General features: G+C 41.6%; 4 protein-coding genes across 5 annotated transcripts; 2 read left to right on the forward strand and 2 right to left on the reverse strand.

The window, feature by feature from the left end:
* Positions 1-88: 88 nt before the first annotated feature.
* On the reverse strand, positions 89-4,549 carry LOC128746322 (uncharacterized protein K02A2.6-like). The gene has a single exon (XM_053843372.1). The coding sequence runs from the start codon at positions 4,547-4,549 to the stop codon at positions 89-91; it is 4,461 nt and encodes a 1,486-aa protein (XP_053699347.1).
* Positions 4,550-8,619: 4,070 nt separating this feature from the next.
* LOC128738100 (E3 ubiquitin-protein ligase TM129) lies at positions 8,620-9,975 on the forward strand. The gene has a single exon (XM_053832953.1). The coding sequence runs from the start codon at positions 8,725-8,727 to the stop codon at positions 9,880-9,882; it is 1,158 nt and encodes a 385-aa protein (XP_053688928.1). The 5' UTR covers positions 8,620-8,724; the 3' UTR covers positions 9,883-9,975.
* On the reverse strand, positions 9,976-11,100 carry LOC128738107 (probable DNA-directed RNA polymerase III subunit RPC6). The gene is made up of 2 exons (XM_053832966.1): positions 10,551-11,100; positions 9,976-10,486 (listed from the first exon to the last, which is right to left on the reverse strand). Exons 1-2 carry the CDS (start codon positions 10,965-10,967, stop codon positions 9,998-10,000), a joined length of 906 nt encoding a protein of 301 aa, XP_053688941.1. The 5' UTR covers positions 10,968-11,100; the 3' UTR covers positions 9,976-9,997.
* Positions 11,101-15,364: 4,264 nt separating this feature from the next.
* LOC128737096 (NECAP-like protein CG9132) lies at positions 15,365-18,021 on the forward strand. Of its 2 annotated transcripts, XM_053831670.1 has the most exons (5): positions 15,365-15,529; positions 15,628-16,015; positions 16,081-16,271; positions 16,347-16,531; positions 16,595-18,021. In XM_053831670.1, exons 2-5 carry the CDS (start codon positions 15,727-15,729, stop codon positions 16,653-16,655), a joined length of 726 nt encoding a protein of 241 aa, XP_053687645.1. In that variant the 5' UTR covers positions 15,365-15,529; positions 15,628-15,726; the 3' UTR covers positions 16,656-18,021. The 2 variants fall into 2 exon arrangements, with proteins under 2 accessions (XP_053687645.1, XP_053687637.1); XM_053831662.1 differs by having other exon boundaries at positions 15,365-16,015.
* The last annotated feature ends 717 nt before the right edge of the window (positions 18,022-18,738 follow it).

Raw genomic sequence — 18,738 nt, forward strand, 5'->3', positions numbered from 1 at the left:
GTTGGTTACCCTATCTATCCAGCTGTTTATGAGCCTGTTATACTTCAATCTTGTAGAACTATTTATTATCAACTAACTTGAACAAAGGCTAAAATATGAATGATGAAAATCTATTCTTCATTTGGGTACTCGGTCTACTGCAATCTTGTGAAACGAAGTTTTGCAAATTAAACAACAAGGTAACATTTCCACCCTTCTTATTTCCAGAACAGGTAAGGCTCAAGTCTAGACGGCATCCTGATTGTTCTCTGGGGTCGAACAGGTGGAGACTCAGTAATGGAATCATCTGTAAGCTGTTCGCTTTCGAGTTTTGACTGGAACCGACGTCTAAATCCGATACTGCGATGGTCTGTGGACTTGAGGTTGTATACAGGTCACTCGGTCCTTCTACCGCTACCTCAGGCTGTTGTTGAACCTCGGCTTGACATTCGGAAGTTGACGCAACGGGAACTATTTCCTCCTCGATCTGGAATGAACGTCTCGTGGAATGCGGTACGCTACCGCTGGTTGAATTGTTTAGGCCGAACATATCTACCAGAATACCTAGGGACATCGAACTTTTAGCGTCAGCTGTTGTCTCATTACAACGATGCTTAAGTTGGTTGGTATGCGACCTAATAAGCTTCTTGCGTCCGTGATACTCGTCAAGCAGCACATTGTGGTTGACACGTCCGATGTTTTCAATGATAACGCCGGAAACCCATTGCCATTTATTATTGCTGCTGTAGACTTTAGCGTAGACCTTGTCTCCACTTTTGAAATCACGTGGAAGTGCGCCGTGCTTCAGATTGAATTGCTCGTTCTGACTGTAGTTCAAAACTACCGGTTTCGGTTGATTGTAATGTAGAAGATCAAGGATTGTCTTCATGTTACGACCAAGCATCTGCTGTGACGGTGTCTTGCCATTAAGAACACGACTAGGTGTAGTCCTATATACTTGGAGGAATGTCTGGAGCGTTTCACAGATAGCTTCCCCTTCGTTGATTTTACGCAATGACCTCTTCAAGGTGTCTACGAATTTTTCGGCTTGTCCGTTTGACTGCGGGTGATAAGGCGAAATTCGAAAATGCTGAATACCATTCTTCTTGCATAGTATCGCAAACTGTTCCGATGTGAACTGTGTACCATTGTCGGAAACTATAACATTTGGAATGCCAAACCGTGCAAATAATTCACTCAGAAACTCAGTTACTGCAGCCGTTGTTGGGGATCGTACGATGCGTATTTCTGGCCATTTTGAAAAGGCGTCCACAACCACTAGAAAGTGTAATCCGTTTATTGGGCCAGCGAAGTCAATGTGGATACGTTCCCATGGAGATTGCGCAAGTGGCCATGATTGCAGTGGCACTTTTGTTGGCGTCTTCGAATGAGTAATGCAATTATCACACCTTTTTACGAAGTCAGCAATATTATCATCGATTCCTGGCCAGTACACATGGCTACGTGCAACAGCTTTCATCCTCTCCATCCCCGGATGTCCTCGATGAAGTTGCTTCATAATTCGCTTACGTAAATTTTCTGGAACTACTAAACGGTTAGACATCATAACACAATCCTTTACAACCGACAATGCATCTCGATGAACGAAAAACGGTCGTACTGCAGCGTTGACAATGCTGTCGAGCTTAGAAGGCCATCCAAGATGTATATGCTGCACCACTTGCTGGAGTACTTGGCACTGGAGAGTAGCACTACGCACCGATTTGAATGTTACCGGTAGTGTGCTGATGGCTTCTTGAAGTGGCACCTCAACGTCGTCCTCCGTTTGTATAGAAGCAATGATAAAATCCTCATCTGGTTTGACGTTGCTGTCGATCAATCGAGATAGTACGTCGACATATCCGAATTGAGTTGTGGATACGTATTCAATATCGAAATTATAGCACATGAGTGTCAGTGCCCAACGTTGAAGCCGGTTTGCCGTGTGAACAGGAATTCCTTTCTTCAGTCCAAAAATTCGCAATAGTGGCTGGTGATCTGTCTGGAGCGTGAACTTGCGACCTAGCAGCATGCGATGGAATTTCGTTACGGAAAACACCAATGCAAGACCTTCCTTTTCGATCTGACCATAATTTGCCTCTGCGGAAGTGAGAGAGCGAGACGCGTGTGCAACAGCTTTCAGAGTACCATCGGGAAACTGATGCATCAGACATGCGCCAATTCCAGACTGCGATGCATCGGCATCAACGATGATGGGTAGAGCAGGATCATAATGCGTAAGCAATAAATCCGACTGAAGAACCTCTTTGAACCGCTGGAATGATTGTTGGCACTCACTATTCCAATTAAATTTGGTGTCTTTCTTGAGCAGCGCGTCAAGTGGCCGTCGCAACTGATGCATTTCCTGGACAAATTTTGCATAAAAATTTACCGCACCAAGAAATGAACGTAGACTTGTAATGTCATGCGGAGGCGGCATTTTGATGATAGATTCAATCTTGACCGGATCAGGACGGAGTCCTTTGGCATCTACAATATGTCCAAGGTATTTGATCTGCGGCTGAAGAAGTTTGCACTTTTCTTCCTTCAAAATGAAACCGTATGACTGGAGACGTTGAAACAGAGCGTGAAGAAATTCGTGATGCTCCTTTTCAGTTCTGCTATACACCAAAATGTCGTCCAAGAACGAGTCCACTCCTTTAAGTCCAGCAACCATGCTGTTCATCAATTGCTGGAAAGCTCCGGGGGCAGATTTTACGCCCGGCGCAAGTCGATTAAACCGGAAGAGTCCTCGATGCGTGTTAATCGTTAGTAGCTGCTTCGAGTCGTCGTCAACTTCAACCTGAAGATAAGCATCGCTCAGGTCGATAATGCTAAAATACCGGCATCCGTTAAGCTTGCTGAATATATCATCTGGTACTGGTAACGGATAATGATTGGGTTCCAAAACAGCATTAAGTCCAGTTGAGTAATCCGCACAAATGCGCACTTTTCCTCCTGGCTTTTTAACTGCTACGATTGGTGCAGCCCATTGCGAAAAATCCACTGGCGTAATGATACCCAATTCTTGCAAACGATCCAATTCAGCATCAATCTTCTCTATGGATGTAAATGGAACTGGACGCTTTGGTTTGAAGACAGGTCTGGCATCTGGCTTGAGATATAGGTGAACCTTCATCTTCTTACAGTGTCCAAGGCTAGGCTTAAACACATCTGGAAACTTGGCTTTGTACTGTTCTATGTAATTAGCTTGATGAGCACCAGCATAAACTTGGTTACAAATTGCAGATAGTGCGGTGTCCCATAATCCGAACAACTCGATCCAATCCAGCCCGAACAAATTTATGCAACTGGTCGTCACATATAAAACTGCAGTTTTGGTGATATCTCCAAGAGTAACTGTGCATCGGAGTTCACCAAGTAGACGAAACGGCTTACCTGACGCTGTCCTAGCAGTTTGAGTAGTAGGAGTCAGTAAAGGTGAACCCATTTTCTTCCACTGCTTCTGTGAGATGATTGAAATGTCGGAAGCAGTGTCCAACTGTAGCGTGATTGAAGATCCATCGATGTCGATTGTCAGGAACTTTCGTCTCGAAGGATAGCTAACTTGGTTTATAGAGTAAATACCATTTACTTTCTTCCCCTTTGACGCCGCTTTCGTCGTATAACAGCCACAATAACCCTCTTTGTGTCCAGTTTGCTTACAGTTCCGACAGACATGCTTCGTGTATGTGCAGTCTCGGACGTAATGCATTCCGCCACACTGCCAACAGGGTGTTTTAGGACCTTCAGTCTTTGACTTCATGCTTTCCTTTGAACGTGATTTAATCGATGGTGGTTTGTTTTGCTTGACTGAACAAATTGAACTTATCGGTTTCTTCTGTTCCACGATAGCTACATCATGTTTCAGGTTTTGAAGACGTTGGCATTCTGCGATGAGTGATTCAAGATTACACTCCCCTTCTGCATTGTTTTCCAACTTGGATAGAAGTCTTGTCCGAATGTCGACATCCTTTGGAGAGCGTAACCCGCAAATAAAAATCAGGCTTTTGAACTGATCGGCCGTAATCTTGTTCAGCTCGAAATCTTCACAGTATTTGTTGGTTATACCTGCGTACGTTACAAAATCGTCAGCGTCGTTTTTGCTCAGTTGAAAACACAGGTACCGTTTGCTAAACAGTGAGACGCGAACGCTGAACAGCTCTTTCAATTTGTTCACCGTTTCTTCGAATGAAAATTCACGGGGGTGCTTTGGAAGCACGAAGTTGACATACTTATCATGCACAGTCACACTAAGGCTTCTTAGTAGCAACCGGACTTTTGCTGCATCGTCCAACTTCGCCCCGTCCTTGAGGAAGAGATCTTCGTACTTCCGGTACCACCGGTCGAAAACGAGACCGTTTTCTGGATCATAGACGAATTCCCGGATGTTGGATGCCAGAGATTCGATGATGAATTCCGGACTGCTCGATGACCGCGTTGAAGCGTTTTCTTGAATGCCGAAACGTTCCATAATCTGCATCATCCGAGCGTTTTGCTCCGCCATCTCCTTATTCTGTCGCAAAATTTGCTGATACAGGTCTTGAAAATCGCCTCCAGATCTTGCCATTTTGAATGAGTGACTTCCTTCAAAGCGATGAATTCGAGTTTAAATCCTCGTCGCCAATATGTTATACTTCAATCTTGTAGAACTATTTATTATCAACTAACTTGAACAAAGGCTAAAATATGAATGATGAAAATCTATTCTTCATTTGGGTACTCGGTCTACTGCAATCTTGTGAAACGAAGTTTTGCAAATTAAACAACACCTTGGTAACCACTTAGGTGGTTACAAGGTAACAGAGCCATAATGGCGCCAGGTGTTCGTAATATTTGAACAGCATTTTTGACATTTTCTTAATACCACAGAGAACAGATTAAGAGGCTCGAAGGAAGTAATCGATTTTTTGTGTGTAAAATCTGTCGGTGGCGCCCTCCAGAAATAGTTTGCCAAACGCTTCAAAAAATATTCATGTACCTTTATCAAAATTTCTTTGTGCTGGAGTTACATAGCAGCGATGGCAGCGACATCAAGATTTAGTTTGCCACTTACTGCTCGAGGGGTGCTCTATTGAAGGATTACTCGTAGATTACATAAAAACCTTTTACACACTTTTTATCGATTACCTGGTAGTCTGTTCTCTGTGACAAAACGAAGCCTAGGTGCTATATTCCGTTATCGAAACTTGACCCTCTGATTTTATACGACAGACTTCGCAGCCAGCTGTTAGAGTGCATGACAATTGCAGGGCCAGTTGCTAAGATCGTATTGACTCTAACAGCCTCTCCCAATCGAGATTTTTTCCCTAACAGACATCAAATTGAACTAGATTTAATCGCATTCGAAAGAAATTTGTTGGCACGAAAGGGATTTGTCACTCTTTCTGGCGTACTTCCCAAACAAGGACATCGAAATGGTCTAGGTTTAATCGCGGTGTTAAGAAATCTTGTTGAGATAAGGGAACTTAGTCACTGTTTTGGCTTACTTCCCAAACACAGGTATCAAATTGGTATAGGCTTAGTCATCGTAACGAATCTTTCAACCAATCACGAAGTAAGGATTTCCAGTTGGACAATGTTTCATTATTTTCAATTTTTCAATAGTATGTACTTGGAAATCAATCCAGCTTTCCACAAGCGATAATGGCGGCTATTGAGCATTAATTGCAGGAGCGTTGAGTTCGCCCTGACGGAATTACTATGGAAACATCCATGATTGTTTGTTGTTCGAGTGAGGGTAAAAATATACATATTGTTTAATTTTGCAGATCAGCTGAAGAGGAACTTATTTAATTGAATGGATAAGAAGTTTTATGGATTGTGGCTTCGCAGTTTTCGCAAACTTCACGGTGAATATCCAAATACGCAACGGAAAGTTTCTTATCAAGTCGACACTTGGTAAGGGACACTTGGACAAACTTGGTAAGGGCTCGACCAGTATGAAGTTATTGTTTGTCTCTGAGTGCACTCAAATGTTTGATTCGCATGATTGTAAAAAGTATTCTGAGCCGGTGCTTTCAGCACATTACGGCCTCAAACCACTACAAAAGTTGAAATCCGTTCAGTTATGTTCCACTTTAGCTAATCTGCAAAATTAAACAACCCAGGTAACCGCGAAGCACTGAATTAAGCTTGAAAGCTGCTCTTAATTTGCAAGTTACATGCTGCCAGATATAATTCAGCATTGTCAAAACATAGCAGCTTTAAAATGGCATTCTCAATGCTGAATTAATATTTACTTGAAGCACTATGGAAAGCTGATTAGATGCTCTAAGCAAGCTTTATTGCCGTTACCGGCATCAAGAGATTTTGAACACTGCTCACACTTGCAGGAAATCTTGCGAACGTACGCGTGATAACAGAAAAATGCTTCCCTCTCTTTTTGTCTTACGCAAAATCCTGCACCGCCGATTGAATAAACATCAACACGAATCTATATGGCATATGCATACGGATAATATGCAAGAAATCTTTCTATACATGTATGCCATCACATAAAAAGAAAATAAAAGGTAGGTAATTCTCCCAAAGCGCAACTTATGGAAGATATGTGAAAAACAAGATCTTTCCCTCCATTCCGCCTTGATAAGCAAATCAAACATCCGAGTTGAGAATTTCGGTAATTTAAGTAGAGCTATTGGCAGCTGACTCGCAACTACCGTTTACAGATCAACTGGTAAAGGCGTTGCCCTACTCCTCCACTCCAAGCCACGTAATCGACGGATTGGCTGGCGGTTCAATTCTAACCGAAAAAGAAAATAACAAAAAAGCAATCTTGAAACGTCAACAAAGTACGCCATATAAGCATAACAGAGAGGGAAGATAAAAAAGGATGTACAATATATTTTTCGCATTTTTTTATGTTTGACGTTTTACCGTTACGCAACAGGCGTTACGTTTTATGACTTTTGTAAAGCTCCAAGCACTAATGTAGGCGGATATTTCGCCAAAACCGGCTTTCTAGCAGCTTTTTATAGGCATATTGAACTATGCTGCACGATATGGTGTGCACCATAGGCTAATAAAAAGCTAGATTTCTGCTTCTTTAAGTGCTCACTGGTTACTTGGGAATGTTTACATTTTTACACTCGAACAACAAACAATCATGAATTTATCCATAGTAACTCCGTCAGGGCGAACTCGACGCTCCTCCAATGAATGTCAAAAGATTGTGCCCACTTGTGCTCAATATCCGCCATTATCGCTCGTGGAAAGCTGGATACGTTCTCATCGTTTTACCACAGACAAACAGACGAGACACCCGCGTTAATTCCATCGTCCATTCAAAAACCACTTAGTTTTCAAATAAGCATGTTTCGTAACATGGCCACACCGCGGCACGCGGGTATTGCACCGAGTTTTCAGTCTAAACCCATACAAATGTAAAAACCCTACAGCATGAAACCCTGCAAATGCAAGCTACTCCGCAACATGCATAACAGAGGGTGCTAGTGTGCAGGCCAAATGTGTAGGACGATGGTTTTTAAAGGATTTTCTTCTATGTGTCATGTCAGTTCGTCAGTGGTTTCACTCTGCAAAGCCGGTATGCTGGCAGATGGGTATGATTTTCAAATCTTAGCCAGAGTTTTGCAAATAATACCCACGCCGGCAGTAGATGTTGGCTACTGTCAAACACATAGAGTAGGGATAAGGTTGCCAGTCCCTCGTATGACACCCTATCCCAAATCTTGCCGTAAGCAGGCTTCATTTTACTCATCTTATGCATCTTATGCATCTTATGCAATCTGCTGCTCCCAACAATCAATTCGTTTTCTGTTCAACAGTTTCTTCTCCCTCCGAACGATGCCTGAATACTGTTTTATCTTACGACCACGCATCTTGCGCAGAAAGAGCACATCGACAAGCAGAGCTAATATTTTCTTCGCACACTGGTGACACGTGACTTTTTTTTGCGGGCTGTAGACAAGAACCTGTCCTGACTACAGCTCAAAGCTTCTGAGTGTGGTGAGTAACTGTTAGCAGCTGTGAAGATCTCTGATTTCAACCATTTTGGTCTGTCTGATAGGCGGATTTCAACCAAATAGGTGAGTTAGTAAATGCCAGCATATTCTCAAACTGTGTGCTTTAATTTTGAACCGGATGAGCAACAATCGGAGCAACGCATAGTTTCTTTCTCGGTTTCTACCGTTTCTACATTAGTTTCCAAGGCTCATTTTCATTGTCAAAACTAGAACTGCACATTTTGCATTTTGGTTCAATGAAAATTGTTTAACTTAATTTTAGATGATAAATAGGTACCTTATATTTTTTGCTAAATACTTTGAAACGCACCGAGGGCGACGGGACGACCCTATGTACACTATTACTTAGGTACGGCAAACGCGGCATGTTTGTGTTCGTAATATGCTAAAAAGTATAGGTGTGTTAGTGTCATCGTTGTACGGCACAATGTTTATGCTTTTTTATGCCCGTAGAAGAATAGGGCGAGATTGACGTCACCCTTGCTGTTTACATTATTTGCGCTGCTAACACAAACAAACGGTACGTTGTTCCACACCTCTACTACTTCACATCGGGGACGACCGACGAGGACGAAACAAAAAGTCAAGATGAGCTGTCAAAGTGTCAAAACTCAAAACAATAATATTTTATTCTCCTTATGGACCTTCGCATCGAATTTTGCCCGAAAATTTTATAGTATTTATCAAAATCTGAAACTATTTCTATTTCCTTTAAGCAAAAACGTGATCAGTCGAAATTACCAAAACGCAAATCTATAGTATGTCTCAGGAAAGTGCCATAGTATTTGCGATTTTCTACGCTTTGCTGTGCTTCTGCATTGTTTATCCATCGACCGAGTTCGTATCAGCTGGACTAACGGTTGATCATGTTTTCTCGTCCACCTTGGGATCGGAAGCAATTACTTTCGTTCAACATCACATACGGCGCACGAGTCTGAATCTCATGATACATTCGCTGCTTCCGGTTATATACATACGGGTCTACCATATGCAGTTTGCTGCTGATAACGACAACGTGGAAGAAAACTACGTAACAAATCCTTACTCGTCAGTGTGGACATTCCTTATTGTTGCAGCCGTGCTTCTGCCTGGCCTTGTGGCGGCTGCCATTTATTATTGGTCCAGAAATCAGTGGCAAAATCATCCAATTGCCCGACAGCTGGCCAAATTTGCTCGATCGGAAGATCGTTTCGCAGATTGGCGAGCAGTGGCTGGCAGTATAAACGACGAATTCCGCAGGGACGATAAGCTAGTCATTCGAATGAATCCGATCTCGCGTATAGTAGCAACGGAAAGCTGGATTATCAAAACCAGCTCCTATTGGATTAATATAGCACAACAAAATGAAGCCACCCTGGTGGCTTATAAGAGTGACTCGCACGTTAGTCAGGATGCTTTCGAAACTGTGCAGTACGTTAATATTGCCGTTATACCCGTTCGAAAGGAAATAAAGGAGTTCTCCATTCGAATCAACGCATTAGATTTTAAGGATTTGCAAGATCGCATCAGTCGTCCGATAACGATACTTTCTAGTGTAAAATTTCATCGATCCGTTCTCGACCGTTTCGTAGATGTTTTCAAAGATCAAGTTGCACAAAATCCAATCTACCAACTGGAGGGCCAGTTCGTGCTGGATAGTTCAGACAATTGCCTAGCATGTATGCAGGCTAGACCAAATATTAAAATCTACAAAAACTGCTTGGACATCAATGAAGCAGGGCAAACCTTATCGTATGCACACTGCTGTCAACCGTGCAACTGTCGACCGATGTGGTGCATCGATTGTGTGGCCAAATGGTTCGCATCTAGACAGGACCAGTCCGAGCGAGAGTCGTGGCTGCAGCAGAAGTGCACCTGTCCGATGTGCCGCGCTCGATTTTGCGTTCTGGACGTGTGCTACATCGAGGAAAGACAATAAGTTTATATCTTAAATCTAATCCGGGACAGTTGCATATTGGTTTAACAAAACAATGCATGCTTTTCTTTTAACGAATAAAATTTGTTTTTACCTATCGATCATGTGTTATGATGATTTAATCCAGCCATTCGCTTATATAGGAACATAGCTTTGGGGTAATTGCTCCACAATCTGAACAATTTTTAATCACCGGGCAAATTCCACATGGCATCTGCACTAACCCGGGAGACGGCAGTGGGTTTTCGATAGCTTTGTAGAGAAACTTACCTTCACCGGTCAGGAGTGATTCGGCTTTCCCGTCGTAAACCACCGTTTTCAGAATCGTTTCAAGATCATCTTCATCCAAACTTATTTTACTTATGCCTAGATCGGATATGAACTTGTGCACATCAGCTACCGAGCAGTAGGACAGTTTTTGCACTGCCAGTGGACCATCGCGGCATTCCTTCGCTGTTTCTCGCTTCATGCGAAGAAACCGTAGGCATTGCTGATTCAACACATCCACGAATTCAGCTTCGAAGTCTTGATCCTGATACCACGCACCACCCGTGATCGAACTGTCCGGTTCTAGATTATACAGCATGTAAACCTTCTTTTTGCTGGCCTAGAATGGAAACCATAATAAAAGTTTTGTTCCACAATAATAGCTTTCACATAAGCAAACTTACATTAACAGATTTCACTGCCTTTATCAACTTCTTATTTTCCAACTGTTTCAACACCTTATTCAGCTGTGTCATAATCAGGTTGGATTTGACACGGATGTCCCGAATCCAAATTCCCTTGTTGCCACCTTCTTCGATGATGTTGTAAATAATTTTTTCCTCATTATCGATGTCCTTCGGGGCGATAGATTTTTTAGCTGGATCCTTCAGTCTGTAGATCAACGACTGGCCCTTTTTAAGTATCTCCAGCACGCCTTCTTGCAGTAGTTTGTTGAGTGCTTGAACACGTTGTTCCGGTTTCACATCCGGTAGGGCCGAAAGTAAATCGTCGTTATTTATACCACCGAGTTTTTCATTGGCTAGTGCGATTATCTGGAAGCCAATAGTGGCGATTTCATCTGCTAATCCGGTAGCAGACATAATTGCGATTGTTTTCCTCCTAAAAAATAACTAATAAATCTTAAGACACAGTGGCTATTTTGTCTTCAATTTCAAGCTAAGCCCAAACAGAAAAGCTATTGCTATCGGTCGATATCACGAAAGTGCGACCTGCACGAACATAATAAAAAACAACCGAATAAATAACGGTTCAATTCAATCGCGTTTGACAACGACAAGTTTGACAATCATATAAACGGTGTAATACGCCGGTGCGCTTCAAAGTATTTTAAAAAGGTATTTAAATATCATTTAAATTTAAGGTATTGCAGCGCTTATAATAAATTCTCCTGCTGCGGCGGTGGTAACGCGCTCAGAAGATAGCCGCGATACAACCGCAAAATTACACGCAGAAAAATGATGATAGTTTGAAACAACAATCCCCTGTTGTTGAGTTCAACTTGTATCATATTTTTGAATCAAAAAAATATTGTTTAAACTGAATTCGTACTTCTTTTGCTTCTAGTAGATCGTTTATAAACCCAAAAGTACTTATTTTTGATTCTACAATTTTTTCTTTGATAGAAACTAGCAATTATTTGAAATAACAAACCTTCAACAACTAAAAAGTCAAACAGTTAGAATCAAAAAAATATCTGGATTAGCCTTCAGTGAACAATATTTTTTGTTGAATTTACAGATTTTTTTTTGCATTTACAATTTTTTTTCTGCGTGTAAAATTTAGGTTTTCGCGCGCTTAATGGCGACTACTACCACCCTACAGAGATTGTAGATTACCCAGGTGCCTAGACACTCAAAAACCGCTAAATTTTAAACGAAAGAGGAGAGCATGGCGGAGAGCGACTTTTATTCATGATCGTTCTCTCTGTTTTGTTTCAAAATTTAGCGGATTTTGGGTGTCTCGGCGCCTCTGTAATCTACAGTTTCTGTACACGGGGTACACTTTTCGGAAATGTTTATTTGCTTTTGGCAATTCCGGTCAGGTACGCTTGATAATTCTACAATAACAATCAAGGGTGAAAATGTTAACTTGACGTGAATAAAGTTGCCAAAGGCATCATGCTAATATTTTCTGAAAGTTGTACCCATCAGCCGCCATTTCGCACGCGAAAAGGTGGATAGAGTTTTGCACGGACGAACATAACCTCGCTTGGAAGTGAATCTTGTTAACGGCAGGTCAGAAAAGCACAAAAACTGCCATTCCAAGTAGTTTGGAGGGGAACACTGCCGGACAATCCACCTTTTCGCGCGCCTAATGGCGGCTAATGGGTACAGTTTTCGACAATGTTTATTTGCTTTTGGGAACTCCGCTCACGTATGCTTGAAAGTTCTACAACGACTATTAAGACTAGAAATATCAACTTGACGTGAATAAAGTTGCCAAAGGCATGCTAACGTTCTCCGAAAGTTGTACCCACTAGCCGCCATTACGCACGCAAAAAGGTGGATAGCAAAGAGCAGGGCGGCCAGTTCACACAAGTTTCAGCATATGAAGAGTTGCCAGTTGTTCAAATTAAAAACTAAACCCGTTAGTTTGCATGGAGAATCGTTCAAACAAACGGGGGTTCACTGTATAATGCGGAACGGTGTGATATGATCTACACATTTTGAATGCTCAATGGCATAAAAGGTTTCATGCCAGACGCCATTATAAATCGCACTGTAGAAATCACTCGACGCAGAGAAGCGCTGTGTGAACAAAGCACCTCTTACCTGTCCAAGAGTCAAAGAGGCAGATACACGAGCAATGTTGCCAATGATAATCGCGCACTGTAAAAGCTTCACATGACAGCGTTGCCAACACTTTCGTCGTTAAAGGGGAAATAGAGTGACTATATATCCAGCTTTTTACGCGCTATAATGATGGCCGCTATAAATTGTGTTCGTAATATGCGAACAATCTTTTTGACAACTCTGCATACATCAAATCTGGCGCTTTTCTCTTGCAACACTACCGTGCTCTTTCTTTCGTTTACGCCAAAGAAGGAGAGCAAAAAGGTGCGCAATGTAAACAAAACTATTGCTCCCCTTCTTTTGCGTAAACGAAAGAAAGAGCAACACTACCGTACAGGAGAAGAGTGCCCAGTTTTGATGGATGCAGAGTTGTCAAAAAGATTGTTCGAATATTACGAACACAATTTATAGCGTCCGCCATTATAGCGCGTAAAAAGCTGGATAGAGTCCTGTATGCACCTTACATACATATATCTCACCACGGGGCGAATCACTTCAAATTTATTAAATATATTAAATATATTTATGAATATTTACATACTTTTACCCGGGTTCTAAATATATTTACCGGTATTGATGAATATTTTACGAAAGTTTCCACCTTTTTTCATATCGATCTTGAGCTGTCAAGTCCCATAACAGTAAACCTTTGCACGGTGCCTAACCTCAACTCTGGTTTGACGTTTTTGAGCGTTTTGTTTTGATTCCCTTTGTAACCTAATTTTATTGCTAGTGGGTTTATTACTTATAATGCGTACCATTTGTTTGCGGAAACCGGAAATACCCGACTTTTCCGAAGCAGAAAAATGATATCAGTTCTGCACAACATATATTTTTGTCATTTTTGAAGTTTTTTGCTTCTGGGTCTTGCGAATAAGTAATCAAAACAAACCCCACAACACTGTCAAACCTGGAACGAAAAAAACGCACTGACATCTGCGTGCAATGCTTTGTATGTGGCAAGAGTTGTTATAATGAGGTGGACACATTTAAAATAGTTAATATATTTATCAAGATTTATCACATATTGAATATTTATGCAGGAAGTGATTTACCCCGTGTATCTCACACACATGATCGGCCAGCACGGAATCCGGGTTGCTGTCATCGCTGGAAACATCTGGGACGCACTCAGGCGTAGAGGAGTTCCAGATAAGCTACACTCAAAATAAATTTCACATCGAAATCATTGGAAAAGTTTGGTGAATATTTTCCATCCAGCCGTAATATTTACGTGATTTTCAGGTAGTTCGCGCGCATACTAATGCGTTAACGTGAAAATCAGATAGATGTTATTATTTTTCCCAATAACAATCAGCTGAAAGTCACGTAACTCCCTGTAGAGAAATTTACGTGATTTTTCACGTGGAAAGGACGTGTGGATTATTTTAAGTGTAGTCCATCCCATCAGTATATATGAGGCGTTCTCGTGCAAGGTTTTGCATGACGGCGTCTTGTCCGACACTAAAAGGGCAGCTGCTGGCGTAAGACATGGCTACATTTGATCACCGCCTTTGTTTTTTTATGTTGACATATAAGTATGCGGAAACGAAATTAATCCGTAGTTTGGGGACAAAAAATTAATCTTTTTTGTTTAGCGACGCTTTATACCACATTTGCAATCACATTCATATCCACCTTTTCGCGTGCTTAATGGCGGCTAGTGGGCACAACTTTTGGAAAACATTTAAATGCTTTTGGCAACTTTGCTAACGTGCGCAGAGTTGTCAAAAGTATGTTGTTTTTCTGATAGTTGTGCATCCTAGCCGTAAAGCCCTATCCACCTTTTCGCGCGGGTAATGGCGGCTGGTGGGTACACTTTTAGACAATCTTTATTTGTTTTTGGGAACTCCGCTCACGTACGCTTTAAAGTTCTACAACAACAATCAAGGCTGGAAATATCAACCTGACGTGAATAAAGTTGCCAAAGGCATGCTCGCGTTTTCCGAAAGTTGTACCCGCTAGCCACCATTACGCGCGCGAAAAGGCGGATAAATGTATATCTTTATAGGGCTTTTACTAGCCGCCATTAGGCACGCGAAAACGTCGATTGTTCAAAAGCACCAACAAACATCACTGGAAAACTCTATAATATATAAAGATAAAATCAATAAAAGGGCGAATGTCGAAAGCGTTAACAAACCGAGTGAGGGTTGATTTTCCTGCTAAAGCGGGGTACGCTGCTGAAAAGTAATGGGTAAAAAGATAGGACAAGAAATACTCAAGAAATCGATTTCGTTTACGATTTCTTAAGCAGTACGCACTTCATAAGAAATATTATTTCACGTTCAGATGGCGCAGTTTTACATGCAGGTGAATTAAAACGTCACTTTTCCGTACGGAATAATATCCGGCGCAATTATTACCACAAGAAAAAATGACAGGTGGTTGCTTGCATTGGAGTTGTCAAAATTTCTTCGGTAAATAGCAAGATTTTTTCTTGAGCTGTTTTCTTTTCAGCAGCGTACCCCGCTTAAGTAGTCCAACAAAAAATAACTCTCACTCGTTTTGTGTACATTTTCGGCATTCGCCCTTTGGTTAATTCTATCTAGAATTTCTCTCCGTGCATTACGGTGTAGCAAGCCGAACCCTTCATCAGTGTGATGATGAGAAAGTCGCTCGAGAAGTGCTTACGTCACAGCCTGTCAATTTTCGAAATACAACAAAAGATTTTCTACCAACCGAGTCAGCCGCAGTGAAGTGAATGATTTTGGTGATTTTCTTTTGCTGATCTTGATCGTGGCAAGAGTTTTTTTGCTTTGATCAGCATAAATTTTGCTGACGAATCGACTGCTTATCGTAGTGCTGGGGTAAAGTGAGTCTCAGTATCGAGTTTCGGGTGCGGAAAAGTGAGTGTGGTTTTTGGAGGCGTTTCGATTTTTTCCTATCACAATCCTCTTCTATTATTCGTTCTTATCCACACTCTGCGCTTCTAAACACTGAGCAGAGGATACAATTCGAAACCACAAAGCACAAAGTTTTGATATTGGAATACTGCTGCTGATATAAAGGAGGGAGATAAGCAACCGGATACAACCAGCTAATAATGGAGTACGAAAGCGTACTGCTCGTGAAGCAGGAAGTGTTTGTTTACAAAATTCCCCCGAGACAAAGCAACCGGGGCTATCGGGCAGCCGATTGGAACCTGAGCGAACCGACCTGGACGGGTCGGCTGCGAATGGTATCGAAGGGAAAAACGCTGGCCATCAAGCTGGAGGACAAAACTAACGGAGCCCTGTTCGCCAACTGTCCGGTCGAAGCGTACCCGGGGGTAGCAATCGAGTCCGTCTCGGATAGCTCGCGCTATTTCGTGCTGCGAATACAGGATGATAACGGTAGCTAGCGCTGGTTGCAGTTTAAAAGAAAATTATAAGGTGATTAGTTCGTTTGCTTTTTTTAGGTCGAAACGCTTTCATCGGTTTAGGATTTGGGGATCGATCCGATTCGTTCGATTTGAATGTGGCATTGCAGGACCACTTCAAATGGGTCAAAAATGAAGAGCAAATCGAAAAGGAAAAGGTTGAACCCAAACAGCAGCTGGATCTAGGATTCAAGGAAGGAGAAACCATCAAAATTAATATGAAAATAACGGTATTTTAACTTGTTTGAGGGTGGGCAATAACCAACAAATGTAATGAGTGCCATTGTTTTTTTTTTCGTTCGCAGAAAAAGGACGGCTCGGAAGCAGGTGCTCGAACAGGAGGCGTTAAGAAAGCTGGTGGCCTAGGACTGCTTCCACCGCCACCGGGTGGTAGCAAAATTGCCCCGCCACCTGCGGCTGCATCGCCTTCTCACCAACCTGCGGCCGGTTCCGTAGGTCAAACGGAATGGGGAGAGTTTACTTCGGCTGGGTAAGATGATTTTATGAGTTTCAAACATAATCAAAACTTAATAAAGTGGTTTATTTTTCGCAGAGCAAAACCGACAGCCGCGACAACACCAAGCAAAACTAACGCAAACTGGGTTCAGTTTTAAAAGTGAGGCAGGTAATATCGACCTAAAGTTTCAGCATAGAAATAGAATCGAAACATAGAGCTATTGCTTGCCGGCGTTTTCGAACGTATAGAGCAAGCAAGTAATAACTCGACGACTACCACCACCACCACGACCAGCGAACATTCGTCAGTCTTATCAACTGTTGTTCCAACTCGAACATTCGTTAACTTTAGCTCGAATTCATGATAGATGAATGCCGGTGTGTGGTTGTTACGTTCACTATTATACTAGAGCAAACAGTGAATTTAATTGTTAATCGTAATACAAAACAGGAGAAAATGCATAATAGTGTAATACATACAATCTGAGTGTGAATATTATATTCATATACAACACACAACAAACATACTTAACAAACAAATACCACGGTAAATGCATTTTGCTTCGTTTCAAGCCGTTCTAACATTTCAATTTGTCCAGAAATTGTTTTCAACTGTCACAAAAGTTAGTTTTTTTTTTGACATAGTCAACACTAAGTAAGCGTTGCTTTTGTAAAATATCATTCAACCGATTTTTCAGCTGTTCTTTTCAACGTTTAGTTTATAAAGAATAGAAAAGGTTTCTTGGCTAAACAGAATAGCTATTTTAATTTTGATTCTGTAAATCTGTAATTTCAAAACTCACCAGCAACAAACAAAAAAAAGATAAAATGTAGACAGAAAACACAACAATATCTATATCCCATGAGTAGTAGTTGTAATGAAATTTATGAAAACAGAAAAAAAACAAACTTAGTGGTAGTGTGATCGCTTTTGAGGATTCGGACGAAAAGCAAACTATAATGTTAAAACTGCCCGAAAGCGGCGGAAATAGTAGAAAGGCAGAGACAGACAAGCGCAAGAAGGCAACACGTATAATAATCAAATTTCAGAAGAAAAAAAAACAAGGAAAAAACCCTATTTATAATCTTAAGACGCCCCGCCCCGCTGCTCAAATATGCACACAAGGGGGAGTGTGACTCTCGTTTCGTGGAATTTGATTTTGATTTAAACCTATTATACCTATTATTATATAGCCTATTGTGAGTTTTGTTCCGAGTTAAAGATTTTGTTGCTGCGAATTTCTTATGATTTGCACCTGCTGCTGCCGCTGCCGCTGCTGCTTGCTTGCGGTTGGTAAATGCAATAGATTTCCGCAATACCTATAATACTAAATGCTGTATGATAAAAAAGTAAAGAGCTATAATTCCACTGTTTACGCTGATGATGAAAAATCTTACTTTATAATCTATTTTTCTTCTTCGTATATATTTAGCTTAATATGTGACGAATATTAAGTGAGAGCAAATATTATTGCAAAAGAAGGTAATTTTAAGTTGCAAGAACTATTAGGATATCAATAAATTGTAACGAAATGTTCGTTTTTGGTTAAGCATGCTCTCGAACCGTGTGCCATTATCACAGACCAGCTTGACGCTTTCTCGACCTAGTGAGCGCCTGCACTTCAGGTCAGGGGCGGCTCATGACAGCGGTTGATCCAGAGCGGACGTCTGAATTAAGAAGCGTGGCCCTAGTAAGGCAATCTACTTAAACAAAGTACGAAACATTAAGGGCCCTATTCTCACAGTCACCTCACAGTCAACTTCGTCAAGTTGGAGGGTATCTGCAACACTCATGCTTGCTTACCGTATGGTTCCAAGTATCAATTCCTCTTACCACACGGACATCCCACTGTCGAAACTTTACTACGTGCATTGCACAAGGATAACCTGCAGAATTTTCGCTATTTTCTGTTGCATCAGTTGCTTTCAGGTTAATCCCAAGGGAAATCTACCATGCAACCGATTGATGCCTACTTTCCCTGCTTTGAAATCACCGGAGTGGATTACACAGGCCCCATTATCATCAAGGAAAGACGCTATAAGCCGAAGCACATGAAAAGATACATCGCCTTGTTCGTCTGCCTTACAACCAAAAACATCCACCTCGAGCTAATGTTATACTTGGGCAACGATGCCTTTCTGGTTGCCCTAGCCCGCTTCGTTAACCGCAAAGGCCTGATAAGAGCGTTGTGAGCCGACAATGCAACTAATTTCATTCAAGTGTTGAACGATGGCAGCTAC

This window comes from Sabethes cyaneus, chromosome 1 (genome assembly GCF_943734655.1).
Source record: "Sabethes cyaneus chromosome 1, idSabCyanKW18_F2, whole genome shotgun sequence".
Classification (NCBI taxonomy): Eukaryota; Metazoa; Arthropoda; class Insecta; order Diptera; family Culicidae; genus Sabethes; species Sabethes cyaneus.

What these genes read in the sequence shown, in the direction of transcription:
- LOC128746322 (XM_053843372.1), bottom strand. Translation starts at nt 4,549, where the DNA reads ATGGCAAGATCTGGAGGCGATTTTCAAGACCTGTATCAGCAAATTTTG.
- LOC128738107 (XM_053832966.1), bottom strand. Translation starts at nt 10,967, where the DNA reads ATGTCTGCTACCGGATTAGCAGATGAAATCGCCACTATTGGCTTCCAG. An exon ending in AGGCAGTGAAATCTGTTAAT is followed by an intron (nt 10,487 to 10,550) that starts GTAAGTTTGCTT and finishes TTTCCATTCTAG; the next exon opens with GCCAGCAAAAAGAAGGTTTA.
- LOC128737096 (XM_053831662.1), top strand. Translation starts at nt 15,727, where the DNA reads ATGGAGTACGAAAGCGTACTGCTCGTGAAGCAGGAAGTGTTTGTTTAC. An exon ending in GCGAATACAGGATGATAACG is followed by an intron (nt 16,016 to 16,080) that starts GTAGCTAGCGCT and finishes TGCTTTTTTTAG; the next exon opens with GTCGAAACGCTTTCATCGGT. An exon ending in GGAGAGTTTACTTCGGCTGG is followed by an intron (nt 16,532 to 16,594) that starts GTAAGATGATTT and finishes TATTTTTCGCAG; the next exon opens with AGCAAAACCGACAGCCGCGA.
- LOC128738100 (XM_053832953.1), top strand. Translation starts at nt 8,725, where the DNA reads ATGTCTCAGGAAAGTGCCATAGTATTTGCGATTTTCTACGCTTTGCTG.